Here is a 17,232-nt window from a genome sequence, read left to right as displayed (position 1 = left end):
TTAGGCCCAGCTCCAGCTTTACTTTTCCAGCCTTGTTCAGGACCAATAGCCAGAACCACTGGAACAAACCCTACAACTCAAAGCATGACTGCTGCCAGGGGTGAAATTCTCAACAAAAGCATGCACAGCCGGGTGTAAACATTTTAAAAATTGAGACAATTTGAGTGCCAATGAATAAATACTTTAAAAAATGTATACATGACACATTTATGAATACAAAATAAAGCCTTAAAAAATAACTGATCAATTTTAACCAATTCACCATAAACAAAGAAGCTGAAAACACTGAAACTGCGACCATGAATGTCTCTACGAAAACTTTTTGGTAAGCCATTTAAACTGGTAGTCTGGCTGAAAGAATTCTGAACTTTTGTTTTTCAATAGAGACTTCACTTCTTGTTGCTTTGTATCCTCTGCTTGTATCACTCAGTGATGTACTGTAATATAACACTTAAGTTAAACCTTAAATGACAAGCATTAATAAATATTACACTATCTTGAGTTTTGTTTCAAGATATCCCAAAAAGGGATGATGTTATAAACATGGTATAAAATAACACCTGTGCTATGAAATAATGATCCATAAAGGTCTAAATCAAACAAGGCACAGGGATCTACCTAAATCGCGATTTCAAGGAAATCATGAAATTGAGGGGTCAACGGGAAATTCACCTCTTAGGGGCCAATGCATACAAACAAGTACGGAGAGAAAAAAAAAGAAACCTCATTTGAATGAACAACTGCACAATGCAAGCGACGCAAACTACTTGTCTTCCTTCTGTAGATAGCCCTTTGTGATTCCTTCACCGTCCCGTGTGCATTGCACTTAAGCAAAAAACAAACAAACAAAAAACGTCACAGTAACATTTACAAAAGAAATTCTCCAAAGCAGTTAACGTTCTTGTTTACTATTCAAATGACAAAGTTTTAAATCAGCCTATCAGTGCGTTTTTACTATTATGTGACCTGTACTGTGCAGTAGGGGGTAGGACAAAGTTTGTGCTGCATTGTTTTGATTTAGGTAGCTAAAATCTAGTTTTCAGCATTGGCGGTAAAATAGTAGGTAAAATAGTAGAAATGAAAAGCAAAGTATATTTCGGCTGATGATCGTTTGAAGATATTTCCCAAAGAAACTGTACCTGCAGACTGAGGTAATTGTTTTGCATATCTTAATGTGTCTTTGGAGATCGCTATTTAGCTTCAGAATGACACATTAAATAAAAGGCTACTAGAGGCTGCTGAACAGAACTTAAAATAAACAGCTTTCCGAAACCAAACTGGAAAGTCAGCCCAGACAAAAAGTATTCCTGTCTGCAAGCTAAATCAATACTAAAACGATTGAGCACAGCCACCTCGCTTCAATCTGCTTTTTCGCAGTTGGAATTTTAGACCCCAATAGCCACGTTTTCTTGATTGGGATTGAACCCACGACCCTCCGGTCAAGAGTCCAGAGCCCTAACCACTACTCCACACTGCTGCCCCATACTTTCCACACCCTGGGTACTCACCTACAACAGGACCTGGCCATGCTACAATGACACTCTTGGATTAGAACATGTATACCGGTTTCTTTTATTAATTTTGTACTTATAACTTATCTTAACAATTATGTGTTCCGTGTGCTTCTCTGTTGTGTTTGTGTGGAGAATAATTAACATGATCTATTCCAGAAAAATATTTTTCAGGCAGAAACAGAATAAATGTAATTTTTTATTTTTTATTTTAATCCTGGTATTGTGGTTTCTGTACAAGAAACAGGGTGGCAAAAGACACATTTTCATAAAGTAATATCATTACTGTGGTTTACTTCTGCCTTTTTTGTTGTTGTAAAAACTCACATTTAACTTAAACTCTTAATGTTTTAGAAAAGGGGGCATTGTACAAAGAAAAAACACCTCACCATTTTGGTTTTCGTTTATTATAGTCGTCTTAACAGAAAATACTAGGATCACAACAAAACAAAACATTTTGCTTAACATGTACCTTGCAAGTTGGGCCAGTGTTTGAAAAGCTTGAAGCCTGAAGTTGCACTTTGATCCTGTTTTTTTTACGTTACTGTTAATCCCTACTGTCCCACACATCACTTTGGCAAATTCGGAGCAAGGCAAAACACATTATGATAATTTATTTTATTTATCAACTATGTAATTTATGGTGAACACTGATGTGGATTTTTGCCTTCAAATTCATGTGCAGCAATGTTTGTTTCGAATATTTCAGATAGTTTCTTCACCACACTAAAGAAAATAATTATTACTTCATAATAATGATAATTACTCCATACTGCTGTTTTCACGTTGCACTGCTAAAGTCTTCTCTCGTTGACCAACAAATGAGCACTGACACAAAGCGAAATGGGCGGAGACTTGTGACTCATGCCAGAATGAAATCTGATCAGAATCAAAGCTCGGCCAATCAACATGCAGTGATTAAACTGATGTTAATGGTGGCCAATAGCAGCTAACAGAAACAAGAAGCAGTATGAGGAAACAGAATGCAAGCAGCACAAACTGTGCTGAATGAAAGTGCATTTGAGAAACGCTGCGCTAGTGGACTGTGTGAGTGGATGGATGCATCCGCGTTGGTTGAAAAGCAGATTGAGTAAGTCCCGGTACCCAGTACCGGCATCAAAAGAAGTCCCGGTGAGTACCGGCAGAATTTCACCCGATTGCTGCTATGACAACCACAGAGCCTCGAACAACCATTTAAAAGTCCAGTTGAGTGAAAATCAAGACAATTCAAGTGACATTAAGGTTTATTTTTTCAATATCCATGTCCAGAAAATATAAGCTTGTGACAGCTATTTCTTCCTGATTGTAATATAAATGTTGCAACCAACGTGGTCATTTCTAGTACAAAAATTAGTTTACCGATAAATACTATGGACCAAGACTAAGATAGACGATTGTACTTCAAAATACATATAGCCACGTGGTGGACATATTTATGTTTATTGTTATTGATCTGATCAAGTAACCCTTTTGTAGAAAAAAAAAAAAGTAATTCTACATATCACTCCTCTGTTTTAAAATTGATAATCTAGTTAGCCTCATATAGAACCAGTTTCATTCATGTTACCTGTTAAGCTATGCTGATAAAAGCATTTTCTATATATTTTTTTAATAGAACTAATGCACTCAGCCACTTTGAAAAAGGCTGTATTACCAATCTTGTATTTTGTGAGCCATTAAATAAAAATATTTTGTATATTTTAAAAACACATGGATATGTTTTCAATTGTATAATTTATTGACTTCTTGTACTGCTGTACTCTGAATTTTTGGCCACATTGAATATTCTTTTGAGAGGGACAGTTTTTTTTTTTGTTTTGTTTTTTTTTTTAAACAGAAACATCAAACAAGAAAAAAAAAGTCATAACAAATAGATATTTTAAATTTAGCAACCTGGACTTGCACGTCACACATATTAAAGTTTCATCTCAGAGTTAAGAAATACAATTCAAAATACAGTCATGTCTGAATAACACATAATGCATACTAAAAAAAATAAAAATACAAAAATCGCATCCCTTGGGGCAAAGCGATACATTTATATCTATATGTGTGATGCTAAACAGTGGCAAAATCATAAACTATGACTATGAAAGCTTTTCAGTACAAGCCAGCAAGTATGTCTGTACCATACTCAACACAGAACTATCAGTCTCATTAAAAGAAATATATCCTCTTTATGTAGAGATTAGTTTATCATTGGAAATGATTCACACTCAAAAAGACTTCTAGTCGAAACATTTGTCATTGAATTTAAGTTTAAATTTCTTTTTGTACTTCTAAATCCAGCACTGTTAAGTATTGAATAGTTACGGATGATGTATCATTAGAAATAAGAGTTCCATTGCTTAAGTTAGATCAATTCCAGATTACTATACATATAATTAGAGAGATTGCAGGTAACATGCTCAAGGGTGTAATTTAACTCAACTGCAAAGCATGGAAAGTCTCAAACTACTATGCACTTCGGACTACTGTGACATTTGGATAGACAACTAAGTATATCAGCAGATTCTGATACTCAAAAGCCTGCTTTAAAGAATGTTCTTACCAACTAAATAATGCTACCTTCATTAAAAACCTGTTGCCAGGTATTTGCATGTATCAAGATGACAAGACATAAGTGGTAGCTGAACCTTTCTCTGAATACAAAGTGATGATCAACATTTCTAGTATGGCAGATACTGGAATGCTACATATTGCAGGGACACGTTTTTACTACCGATATAACACATTATTAATACGATTTTATTTTTTAAGGCAAGCAATTCTGATTAGTTAAATACAATTGTATTTAAAATGTGACAGCTGGTGGAAAGAAAGAAACAACATACAATTTAACATGTTTTCATCATTCTTGTGGCTCTTGATTAATCAATCCTCCATCCCGAGCTGTATTATAGGACCCACAACCACTACACTTCATTCCCAGCACATGGAACGGTACAGTGCAATGTGTCTGGCAGTCATTACACAGAACCTAAAGAAAAAGGAAAATGACAGACAAATTGTGAATGATTACCTTCGTTCACACGTGTCTAAAATAAATAAATAAGCATTCTTAGTTGCAGGATATACCTGTATCATGTTGACAAAAAATAAAGCGACTGACTGTACCTCGTAATTGTTTAGCTGGGTATTGCGTTTCAACAACTTATATTTTCAAACACTCATTATAATTACTTGGAAGACATTTGTTTTCCTGTGTGATTGATACCTTTGCTTAGATGAAAGATTTTACACTATCTTAAAGTCTAACAAGTCTACTGTGTACTATAGGACAATTTCAATGTGGCATTGACATTAGAAAGGGGATCCTGTGACTTATGTGGTCACATTGACTGACTACTGTTTACTACTGTGTTGTATTGTCCAGCGGCTTGCTGTAACATGGAACACAACAGGTAATATGTAATTTAAACCACAAGACTCACATTTATTCTTACCTGTAAAGAAAAGGAAATTATTTATCTATTTTTGAGAAGGAATACAATACAAACTCAATGCACTGGTTTTGGAAAATTAACGTTTTTGTTTTGAATTATGCACCTATTCTATTCTCCCATTTGTAAAAGCACACATTACATTCATCCACCGTAGTTTTTAGAATTTAACACATACAAGGAGGTGGATGGAAAGCCTCCAATTCTACCAACTGGTTGATATGGAAAGCAGAAATGCTTTTAGGAAGAAATAGCTGCCGAGTAGAGCTTAAGTGTGGAGGGAGATTTTCATTCGTCAAACAGGTCTTGCAGAAATGCAGTATTTCTGCCATGGGGCAAGTTGTGGGGTCCAGTCCACACAACTGACATCTCATCTGGAATACACCCCATTTGTAGCTGTACTGGGAGTGCTTAGATGCTGTCCTGGCATTCTGAAGGGTCAGTGACCCTGTCAGATACCCCGAGATGGCTCAAATGTTTTCGCTCAGGGGTCAAACCCAAAGCTGGCTCAGCAGGTCACGACGGGCTGGCAGCTCCTTCAGCTGACCGTACAGGAGCTGTGCCAGTTCCGAGAACCTGGTCCGTCCTCTAGCAGGGAATACCAGTGGGGACAATGGGTGGACTCCTGGGTTGCGAATAGGTCCATCTCTGCACACCAAAACTTCTCCCAGAAGTTTTGCTGGTGAGAGAGCCGTCTCGCTGTACGCTAGTAGTTTCCATAACAGAATTCTGCTTCCATTCATTTTTCTTCATCTCGTTAACATACATTTTGATTAATGAGTTCCCCCTATTTAGTCGCTGAGACAGGAAGTGATGTACGTCACCTGCGACAATTAAGCTTTAACGAGAAATGTGTTCATTAACGTCCTCATCGACTCAATTTCAAAGCATTAATGGATTGACTTAACACATTTAGTTTGAAAATCACTTGCACTAAAGCTCTCGTTACTATACCACAAGTTCGATACAGTAACACCGTTTTTTTGAAAATCCTGCCCACGGTGTCCTCCTCTGCTGGCTCTGGGTCAGCCAATGGTACATGAGCCATGGGGGCCTCGCAGTAACTGTCAAAAGGGTCTGCTGCTGGTTCATAGCTTCAAAAAGCTTCTCCATTTGCCCCACAACACGGTCAGTACTATCAGAATGCCTGCTACAGCAGCTTGTGTCCATCTTTCTGGGTGGGGGATAGGGAGAACTCTGAGCCAGAGAATGAAGAAGAGGAGGATCTAGAGAAACGCAGGCTCTTCGTCCTGCTCCTACCCCTAGAGGGTTGCGTTCTACCTCTTGGTGTAACGGAGGAGGAGGGGGGGGGGCGACTCTTGACCGCACTGCAGGGGACGAATGGGGCGAGTCTGGAAGCAGCGCCGGTGTCAGGGAGGCAGAGCAGTCCATTGAACAGCAGGCCCTCCTGCTTTCCAACGTCCCCTTAGAAAAGTGAACACAAGACGCACAACAGTTGCGGCCTTTAATTGCTCCTTCTGCATGCTCCCTTCCCAGGCAGCAGATGCACCTGTTGTGCTTGCCGTCTGCCAGAATGTTCCTCTTGCATGCAACACAAGGGTGAAACCCAGCCATGATGCAAGGTTGGAAGGACAACAATTCAGTAGGTGCAGTAGATATGCACACAAAATACAGAAAGCAATGCTGACTGGAATATTGAGGTTGTGCACTCAACGTGTACAGGAATGGAGCATTGGTATGGGCTCTGGTACTGAACCAGGAGTGCCTGGTACTGACCCCGGTAATGAATGGCTCACTGGTACTGGCCCCGAACGGGTCACTGGTACTGACCCCGGTGCTGAGTAAGGTGACTGGTAATGAACCTGTTCCCTGGTACCGGCTCTGGTACCATGAGAAGTGGCGTGCAGGTGAAGACCTGAGAAAGCCACTAGCAACTGCAAGAATGCGCTGTTAAAAAGGCAGGGGTTGGGGCTCCCGAGTGGCACATCCAGTAAAGGCACTCTGCATGGAGTGCAGGATGCACCCTATAGCCTGGAGATTGCCGGTTCAGGTCCAGGCTATTCCACTGCCGGAGTTCCCAGGGTGCAGCGCACAATTGGCTTAGGTTGGCCAGGATGTCCTCGGCTAACTGCGCAAATGCGGGCCTACCTGCAAGCAACCCAGAGCTGCGTGGTCCTCCGATGCTATAGCTCTGTAGCTCCATAGTGGGCCTGCAGGGTGAAAAGAAGTGGACGGCTGACGGCACATGTTTTGGAGGACGTGTGTGCTCATCTTTGTCCCTCCCGAGTCAGCGTGGAGGTTGCAGCGGTGAGCCAGGCATAAAATTGGGCATTTCAAATGGGGTAAAAAAAAATTGTCGATTCCAAATAAAAAAAAGGCAGGGGCTGCAGATCACCTACAAAAACAAAGAACTCTAGGAATAAATCCTTATTGAAAAGGCTCCTGCCAAATCAACAGCACAGTGTAGCTAAAAGCCCTTAACACTGGCAGTGTCCTCTGTGGCACAAAAAGCTGTCTGGAAAAACCAGACAGCTAGCGCAGGATACCGTATGTGTACAATGGCGGACCTAGTACTGGGAGACAGTCTACGCGCACGCTGGATTCTGAAAGAAAATAGAAAGGAATTAAAACTCGGTAAAATTATATTATAATTAGTAATTTAGCAAACGCTTTTATCCAAAGCGACTTAGAGACTAGGGGGTGAACTATGCATTTGCACCTATTGTAAGTGACTCTGCACTTACAATATGCAGTCACTTACAATATGACCTCGGTTTTAAGTCTCATCCAAAGGACGGAGCACAAGGACAAGTGGCTGAGCTGGTATTGAACCAGGAACCTCCTGGCAACAAGCCCCTTTCTTAATCACTGGACCACCAAGCTGCTAAAATAAATATATAGTTTTGTAAATCTGATAGGTTTATGGAGTAGGTAACAAGGTGATTAGCCACAGCTGGGAGTGCTTCCATTTTAGTTAGCAATTAGGGACCCTGCTGTGGCAATGGTATTTAAAGCCAGCAGTTGCCGAGCCAGCTCTATGGTTTGTTTGGGGAAAATAGGTGCTGTGTGCTTTTGCTATTTTACCCGATACACAAACCGCATGTTCTTAAGGAGGAGGACACATTCTACGGACTGAATGTCAAAAACCTGGTATTTACTATTTGTACTGAGTGGATAATCCATTTATTCTGGTAGTTTAAGAAGGGAGTAGCCCTCCTCTGATATTTAGGGAGTCTGTGGTTTAGTTAGTGCCATTGTCGGCAAGGTTTTTTTCATTATTTGGAGCCGGGAGTTTTCACATTTGTCAATTTTCCTTTCACACCGAGTGTGTGCAATAAAAAAAAACATACTTTCAAAAGAATCCTGGTGTCCTTCACCTGCATTAATCCTAGCACTGAGGGAGGTACTGCCCTCAGTGTACCACTTGGGGCAAACTGTATATGAAAAGGCGCCAGCAAGAATTAATACTGACTCGAAGAGCAGAGCAGCAGAAAGGAACTGAATCCCGGGGAAGGGGCGGGGAGAGCCATCTGCTTCGCCCAGCACACAAGGCTGCGGCGGGACTTAATCAGAATCTAGGCTAAAAAATAATTCTATGCTTAAATACTAAAGCAAAATTATTTCAGAAATGACTACTCTATGAACAGTTCTGGGGTATTCTCTATGTATTTGCTATAACAAAACATTATAGAATATAATTATTAATGAAAAAAATGCATGTTATTTACCTTTACAGTTACATTTTGATATTCAGATGGCATCGGAGTCTGGGATATTTCTTTGTCCAGTTCCTCCCAGCACCTTGCCATGTCCCCAGCTGAATGCATACACAGAGGACATCTATATACTCTAAAAAAGCAGATAACAATGTCAGTGTACATTTTGGTCCTTCAATGATTACAAGTAAAGATCCATTAAGTTAGTAATACCATACAACAAGCTTGTACTGTAATAAATGGATGCCTAGGAAACCGCCCTCCTCTCTGTAACTGATTCTCTCCTCTGCTCGGGCTACCTCCCTCGCCTCCATTCTAATTCTCATTCTTGACCTCTCCTCTGCCTCCGACACTGTCGATCATGCTATTTTCCTCTCCACTCTCTCTGACCTGGGGTCTCAGGCACTGCTCTTGCCTGGTTTTCCCTCCTATATAACATTCTTTCCAGGTTTCCACGCATGGCTCTCTATCTTCTCGCCCACTCTCTACAGGTGTACCTCAGGGATCTGTCCTGGGACCCCTCCTGTTCTCCCTCTGTACCCACTCGCTAGGCACTCTCATCTCTCTTCGATTCTCCTACCACCTTTACACTGATTATGTCTAGATCTTCCTCTCCTTTCCCACATCTCCTCCCGCATCTCAGCTTGGACTCATACACACCACCACCTCAAACTCAACCTCGCTAAATCTGCTTCCTCTCCCTCCTCTGACCTCTCCATCTCAGTCTCCCTTGACTCAACACAAATTTGTCGCTTCTTTGTTAGCAACATCTACCAAATCTGTCCTTTTCTCTATTTATTCCACTCAACTTGTGGTCCAAGAAGCTCTTGTACTCTCCAGATTGGACTACTGTAAACTCTCTCCTTGCTGGTCTCCCTGCTTCGGCTATCCGCCCCCTTCAAGTCATTCAAAATTCTGCTGTTCATCTTGTATTCTCCCAACCTCTCTACTCTCTGCTACCCTCTGCTTCGCACCCGCCACTGGCTACCTATCTCTGTTTCCATTCAATTCAAGACCCTTGTTATTGTCTACCGCTCTCTTCACCACACTGCCCCCTCCTACCTCCAATCCCTCGTGTCTCCCTACATCCCCTCTCCGCTCCTCCTAGCTACCAGAGAACTTCAGGACTGCCCCATCTCTCACTGCCTTCCACCGCTCACCCCTCCTACTGGTTACTGGATCCTCAGCTGATGCACTATCCTTGCACTACTGCTATGTCTATACTGTACTGTATTTAAACATTGATTTTGCAATGTAACCTTGTACTGCCCTGTAAGTAGCCTTGAGACTGCTGCTCATCTGCATTCGGTACTAAAGACTGAGGCACTCAAAGGTGCTCTCGCTATGGCCAAACAGACCAAGATTTAGAGGTTCTTTTTTTTTTTTTTTTTTTAAAGCATCCAAGGAACATTTTAACATTTTACATTTACACGATTCGATTTTATAAAAATATAAGCGACTCGGAGTTCAACAATGAAAACAATGTTTTCACTGCAAAGGTAAAAAATATAGAACAGCAGGCAAAAACCACTCACAGCAATACCCTCCAGTATCCGAGGCTGACCAGTTCATTTAAAAACATGTCTCTGCTGTCTCTGCTGCTACCACAGCCGAGCTTGTTATGAAAGTTCGGCTAGATCTACATTTTTTTTTTTTTTAGCCAGACAAATGTTTTGTCTTGGTTTAAACTATTTCAAATAGAACTCTCATGGCATAAGTATATGAAGACAGTGACCAGAACATTATGTTCATGCTGAAATAGTTAGACAACTATAGAATGTTGTTAGCTGATCAGGCCGCTGGATTTTTTTCATGTAATTTTATAAAAAGACAAATAATGTCCTGATTTGAAATCATAGAATCTTAAGTAGCAATTTTACGTGCCTTAGATAATAGTTGATAAATTGGGAGACTGCTGCGCAATAAGTTCTGTCGAGCTGGATGTCTGAGATCTGTGCAGTTTGTGTCATTTACAATGTTTCTGACGATCTCACACAAGCAATCTAGTGGAAATGGCAGTGTGATTTGCCACTAGAAACACTCGTTTCAATTCTGCCCTTCTCTTTTTGTCAATAACCTCTAACACGGGTGCTACTTGGAAGCAGTTTGTTATTTTATTCAAGGCAGAATGTGGAGCAGCATTGTTAATATGTTTTGTTGTTTCTGCATGTCCTATTGAGATACTGCAGTAATTACAGTCTGCTGGATCAGCAATTAGCCACCCTAAAAAAAAAAAAGACTTCACTTAGCTATTTACTTTCATTGTTTAAAGATGCACTCTATTAAATTACTTATTTTCAAATATAATGGAAACTGAAATATCAGGATAAATAAAAAGCTATATTTCTTATTTGAAAATAAGCCTTTTATAAGGGAGTTAACTCTTAATCCTGCTACATTTTAAGGAGTTATTTTTTATTAACAATAATATATTATTTCCTTTAAGGGTTAGTTAATATAAACTTGAATATTATTATTATTATTATTATTATTATTATTATTATTATTTTTAGGGTTGCTGTTTTTCTGTGTCGTCCCGTCCCCCCAGATGTTTTCTTCCCCTTTAGGAATTTGATTGATCCCTGCTAGCCATTTAGTAGTAAAATTGGTTTAATGTACGTGTTTTTGTGCATGAAGAAAGAAGAAACTGCATGCAAATGAGGGTGCAACATTTTAATAAGCGATTAATCTATAATTAAAAAAAAAATGAATCACTATTTGTAATTGTATAAACATTAATAAAGACTCGTTTTAGCGTTCTTCATTCTGCATTTAACGAGAAAGTAAAGATGGGTTATTTAAAAGCACATTTAGTTTCACATTATAACCCTGTAAATTAAAGTGATTTTACTATTATTACAACATACATTTTATAGGACGGTCTGGTCTCACTAACGTCTTATAACAACAGTGCTTTTAATCTGCTCATAATATATCTACTTACATGTATTGAAACAAAGTTAAATTTCAGTTTCAGTGTTTTTAAATAAAATATCAAACAGAACAAAATGTACCATTTGTAAATCAGTAATATGAGAGAATTGGTCAGGGGTCTAAATACTTTTGCAAGGCACTGTGTGTATATATATATATATATATATATATATATATATATATATATATATATATATATATATATATATATATAAAACGTCATTCTAAATCAGATGCAACAACTTGTTGTTTTGCTGAGTAAAACAATATCAACAGCATACATTTAACAGTATAAACGTAGTTGCAGGAAGGACCAGTCAAGAGTTGTTTCTTGTTTTATACCATTAATTATCTTATTGCTCTAAGAAATTGTGTCTTTGCCTTTGGGCTTGCTTCTAAATATGGTCCATTGAGTTAGAGAGGGCAAAGTTTGCCCATAGTAAAATAACTTAAAACAATAATGTAATTGCTGCTACTGCAACCAAGTCATTTCTTGCTAGTTTTAAAAATATTTATATTTTTTACTTTAAATATTGGGTCACTTGCTTCGCATCAGGTATATTATGTTTAGGGCTTCTGATTTTTGTTTTTAACTGATAAAACCTGATAAAACACCCCCGATAAAAAAAAAAATTTAAAAAAAAATTAAATCAGTGGATAGCCAATAAACACCGGAAAGCACCAGAAAAACTGTGGAAATGGTTAATCAATTCACGTTGACTATTCCCATTAAAAAATAAAACCTACTACAAAAATCATATAATAAATACATTTCCCAGTGTTGCAGGGCAATGTCCCGCCTTCCTGACTTGTATCTATCATTGATTCGTTCTCAATACTTTAAACCCGCCCCAGCTACTGAAGGACAGCATATTCCTATATTTCTATTGGAGACTCTGCTTGCAAGATTTAAAACAAGCTTACAATCAGGATGTAGGCTTGGTAGCGGGATTTCAAGTTGTATGTATTACAGTTAAGATACGGAGGATTTAAAACAGAATTGTGGCAAAATGTACAAAAATGCCTACACACAAAAACCCCAGAATGATGTGCTCGTGACCGTAGAGAGTTCGCTGTGGAAGACAGCAATGGAAAGAATGTACAAACAATACATTTTGACAAAAAAAAGAAAAAAAAAAGAAGCTCACGCATTTTGAAAAGTAACTGAAAACACTAATTTCAAATAGTATATCAAAAACGAAAGCCCTGAAAAAAAAAAAGATTTACATAAAAATCTCAAAAATAGCTAAAAATAAGCACCAAAAAATACAATTAATAAAACCCGAAAAACAGAAGCCATTATTATGTTATATCCTTAACAAGGGCTGACAGTGAGCAGAATGACGGGGAGAATATAAGCAGAAATATTTTAATTACTTACGATTTCAGGCACGTGCCTTTAAAGTAAAAAGACACTGGCTGCTAAGAAGGACTGCGACTGTATTGTCGTTTTCTATACACAAATAAGCTTACAAATATACAAATAAGCAAATTCCTATTTGGTTTGATTAAAATGAGTAGTACACAACAAGCTTCAATATGCAAGGTGAAAATTAATATCAATAAAGAACTATGACAAGTTTTTAATGACAAAAATATTCTAGCCTACTTCACTAAAGTAGAAACTGGCTTCAGATTATTACTAGTGCTTAATAACAGTAACAACATTTTAATTAGAGTTGGTGTTGAACTTAAACCCATACCCAACAAGAACCTACTATAAAAATAAAAAAAAAGTCTTGTCTTCTTTTGCCTTTTTTTCAAATGCATATAAATTTAATTGAGAATAAAAACTAATAACTACCTAGCCTATATTTAATTAATACTTTTTTTATAGTCTCCATAAACTGCCCAGCATCGTCTGCTGCAGTCACAGAGCTGCTATTGTTAGCTGTTGTAAATAGTGCAGTGTGGACTACGGGTTAAACCTATGGGTTAAAAATGTTCGTGTAGGGTGTGTTTTATTATGTTTGAATTTATTTTTTATCAACGTCCGACTTCTGGCGTCATCTGAATGACTTTCTGTTTTTTTATGACATTTTAAAGTGTTTAAAAGGCAAAAACATAACAAAAAATAGAATACTAATGTGTATACACTGAACAAAAAAAGTATATTGTTTGCATCCCTGTGCCCTATGAGTTAGACACCTATGGTCTCAATCAAGTTACAGTTCAACAGGGGAAAAAATCTCCACAACGTCACAAAAATCAAGTACTTGTGAATATTTTACAGTTTTCCACGATAATGATTTCCATTACACGAGAGTAGATGTTAAAACTTCATGCTGATTTGAACTCGGCTCTCGCCAAGATAAGCACCAACTAAGACGTAGCTTTACAGTAAACTAATGTGATCCATATGCGTCTCCATCCATTTACGTTTCCTTCCATATGATGATGTAGATATCCTTCTGTCTGGTGTTAATGGCTGAAGTGTAATGCTGGCTCCAGGGATCAGCTTATTTCCTGGCGCATCAGCACACACAACGGCTGCGATGCTGGCTCCGGGGATCAACCAAAGTGCGGCCTCCCCAGCGCATCAGCATGACAACCGTCTGGATTGAGCTAAGTAGGGTACATCTCTGGGGTTTTCAAGTGGGCACCTTCCATCCTCAGTGTTTCGTCGACTAGCCCACGACACCTCAAGAGGGCTCGACGGTGATTCTGGCGTCCCAGCATCACCCCCCTCCGTCCCCCACTCAACTCAGCCCAGCTTACTTACCTGTCCCCAGCCAGAATCTTTCCGTCTCAACCACAGCCAGTTGCTGCTCCTCTCTGCTGCTTCAGATAAGTTCTTCACTGTGCGACGCAACTCTTGGCCACTGAATCCGACGTCTCTGAGAAACCGGGTTGTAGAATGTGCCACAAATCCTCGACAACCCACTTCCACTGGGTAAACCCGAACTCTCCATCCTCGCTGTTCCGCTTCAGTGGCTAGTTGAGCATACCGCAGTTTCTTCCTCTCATACGCCTCATCTACAGCGTCCTCCCATGGCACTGTTAACTCTACCAGGTGAACAAGGCGTGCTGATCCAGACCACAAGACAATATCTGGTCGAAGGTTAGTGGTGGCAATCTCAGGTGGAAAAATAAGCCGTTGACCAACATCTGCCAGCATATTCCAGTCTCTAGCAGCTTCCAGTTGTCCTGGGCGAGGATTGGTTTTAACACCTTTTCTTGGTGGTTGCTCTCCTGGGCGGAGGAATGTTGTCTTTTGTGTGTAATGTTTTGATGGAACAGGTGGCAACTTATTGGTCATGTTACGCTTGTCTTCCAATGCTAAGGCCAAACATCGCAGCACCTGGTCATGGCGCCAAGTAAACCGTCCTTGGCTAAGAGCCACCTTACATCCTGTCAAAATGTGCCTTAATGTTGCAGGTGATGAACACAAAGGACATGAGGGATCCTCTCCTACCCATAGTTTTAGGTTCTGTGGTGATGGGAGAACATCATATGTTGACCTGATGAGGAAACTGATCCTGCTCTGTTCCATTGACCATAGGTCTTGCCAGCCAATCTTGCGTTGTTCCACATTCTCCCATCTCATCCATTCTCCCTGTTTGGCCTGGGAAATGGCCTTTATACACCTCATCCTCTCCTCCTGCTTTTGCACCTCGTTGACTACCAGCTTCCTTCTTTGAGCTGGGGCCGCCTTGTGCCATGTAGGAGGAGTTGAACTGAAACCAAGACCCCCTCTTCCATGCTGAACTTGCCCCATGATATCACCAATTCGAAGGGCAGCCTTTGCATCTTCCACAGCTTTCTTTGCCGCCCACTTTCTTCCAGTTTTCAACACAGGTGCTGCCTCCCTTACGCATTTATCGCGTGACTCTACTAATGTCATTTCCAGTCTGACCTTGGCGCACTTAAACTCCTCGGTTAGAGCAGAGACTGGTAGCTGCAGTATTCCTTTACCATAAAGTCCCACTCTGCTGAGGCAGCGTGGAACTCCCAACCATTTCCTGATGTATGAACTGATTAAAGCTTCCAGCTTCTCTACTGTTGTCAAAGAAACCTCGTACACAGTCAGTGGCCACAGCAACCTCGGCAGTAGACCAAACTGAAAGCACCAGAGTTTTAGTTTACCTGGTAGAGCGCAGCTGTCTATGCTCTTCAACCCTTCCACTGCTTGTTGTCTAACTTCTCCCACACGAACTGTGTCCTTTAGATCCCCGTCGTACCATCTCCCAAGACTCTTCACTGGCTTCTCAGACACTGTTGGTATTGCCTCACCATTAATGAAGAATGTTTTATCTACTACTTTGCCTTTAATTATAGAGATGCTCCTTGATTTAGTGGGCTTGAATTGCATTCGTGCCCATTCAATGTTATTGGTTAATTTGCCCAATAATCGATTAGTGCAGGCTACTGTTGTAGTCATGGTTGTCATGTCATCCATGTATGCTCGAATTGGTGGTAGTCGCATTCCAGAAGCCAAGCGCTCTCCTCCTACTACCCATTTTGATGCCCTAATGATTACTTCCATTGCCATGGTAAAAGCCAGTGGAGAAATGGTGCATCCTGCCATTATTCCAACCTCTAGGCATTGCCATGTAGTGCTGAATTCTGAAGTTGAAAAACTGAATTGCAAATCTCCAAAATAGGCTTTCACTAAATTTGTTATTGTCATCGGTACACTGAAAAAATCAAATGCTGCCCAAAGTAGTTCATGTGGCAGTGAACCATATGCATTAGCCAAATCCAGGAATGTCACATGGAGCTCCTTCCTCTCCTTTTTAGCTGATTGAATTTGTTGCCAGATCACATTGATGTGTTCTAAGCAACCTGGGAAACCTGGAATGCCCGCTTTTTGTATTGAAGTGTCAATGAAGCAGTTCTTTAATAGGTAAGCTGACAATCTCTGAGCAATAATGCTGAAGAAAATCTTGCCTTCTACGTTTAATAGGGAAATGGGACGAAACTGACTGATGCTTGTAGAATCTTTTTCTTTAGGTATAAAGACTCCACCTGCTCGGCGCCATGCTCTTGGTACAACCTGTTTTTCCCATGCCACTTTCATCAAAAAAATACACCCCACCCCCCTCCCCCCAGACCAATTTTTTTTGCATTTCTACACAAATCATAGGAATGGACCTCGGAGAGACTATTTTGACAGAAAACTTTCACCCATGAAGATAGAAAATCCATTTTGATTCGCACTGTAACAATTTACGTTCAATGTCCCCACCTTTACTAGCTTGATCATTTAAGATCCGAGACAGAATGTTTAGCATATACAGAATGCTTGACCAAAGGTTCGTACCTTCATTTATTCAACTTATGTTCATTGATACACAATCATAATTGTGTTTCCGTTTTAGTTTTCCTTCCATATAAAATAAATGTAGCTTTATTTTTGCTTGAACTGCATTTTAGCCAATTATTTTTTGCTGCCATACTTAATAGTGTTCAGTGTGTGGAACTGGTTAAATAGGACTACTTTTTGTTTAGGTTTTGTCTAGCTATAAATATTGTTTCAGTTTATTAAAATAAATGAATGAAATAGAACAGTAGTTTGTATCTAGATGTATAAATGGTTATCAAGCCTACAGAATTGTAATGTTTGCTCAGATCTCTGAGTTAAATTTATACCAGACTGAATTCAGTGTAAGACAGCCACTAAACCTACTGAAAATAATACTTCTGTTCAAATATACTGCATTATTG

General features: G+C 39.6%; 1 protein-coding gene across 1 annotated transcript in view; it reads right to left on the bottom strand.

The window, feature by feature from the left end:
- Positions 1–1,899: 1,899 nt before the first annotated feature.
- LOC117421426 (RING finger and CHY zinc finger domain-containing protein 1-like) overlaps positions 1,900–17,232 on the bottom strand; it is a 33,175-nt gene continuing 17,842 nt past the window's right edge. Inside the window, exons 8-9 of the mRNA XM_034035846.3 lie at positions 8,644–8,764; positions 1,900–4,491 (exon numbers count right to left, since the gene is read on the bottom strand). Coding sequence (XP_033891737.1) covers positions 4,363–4,491; positions 8,644–8,764 — 250 coding nt within the window. The 3' untranslated portion in view covers positions 1,900–4,362. The remainder of the gene's footprint in view (positions 4,492–8,643; positions 8,765–17,232) is intronic.

Source organism: Acipenser ruthenus, chromosome 1 (genome assembly GCF_902713425.1).
Source record: "Acipenser ruthenus chromosome 1, fAciRut3.2 maternal haplotype, whole genome shotgun sequence".
NCBI classification, from domain to species: domain Eukaryota; kingdom Metazoa; phylum Chordata; class Actinopteri; order Acipenseriformes; family Acipenseridae; genus Acipenser; species Acipenser ruthenus.
Note: the sequence above shows the minus strand (reverse complement) of the source record. Positions and strands in the feature narration are given on the sequence as shown.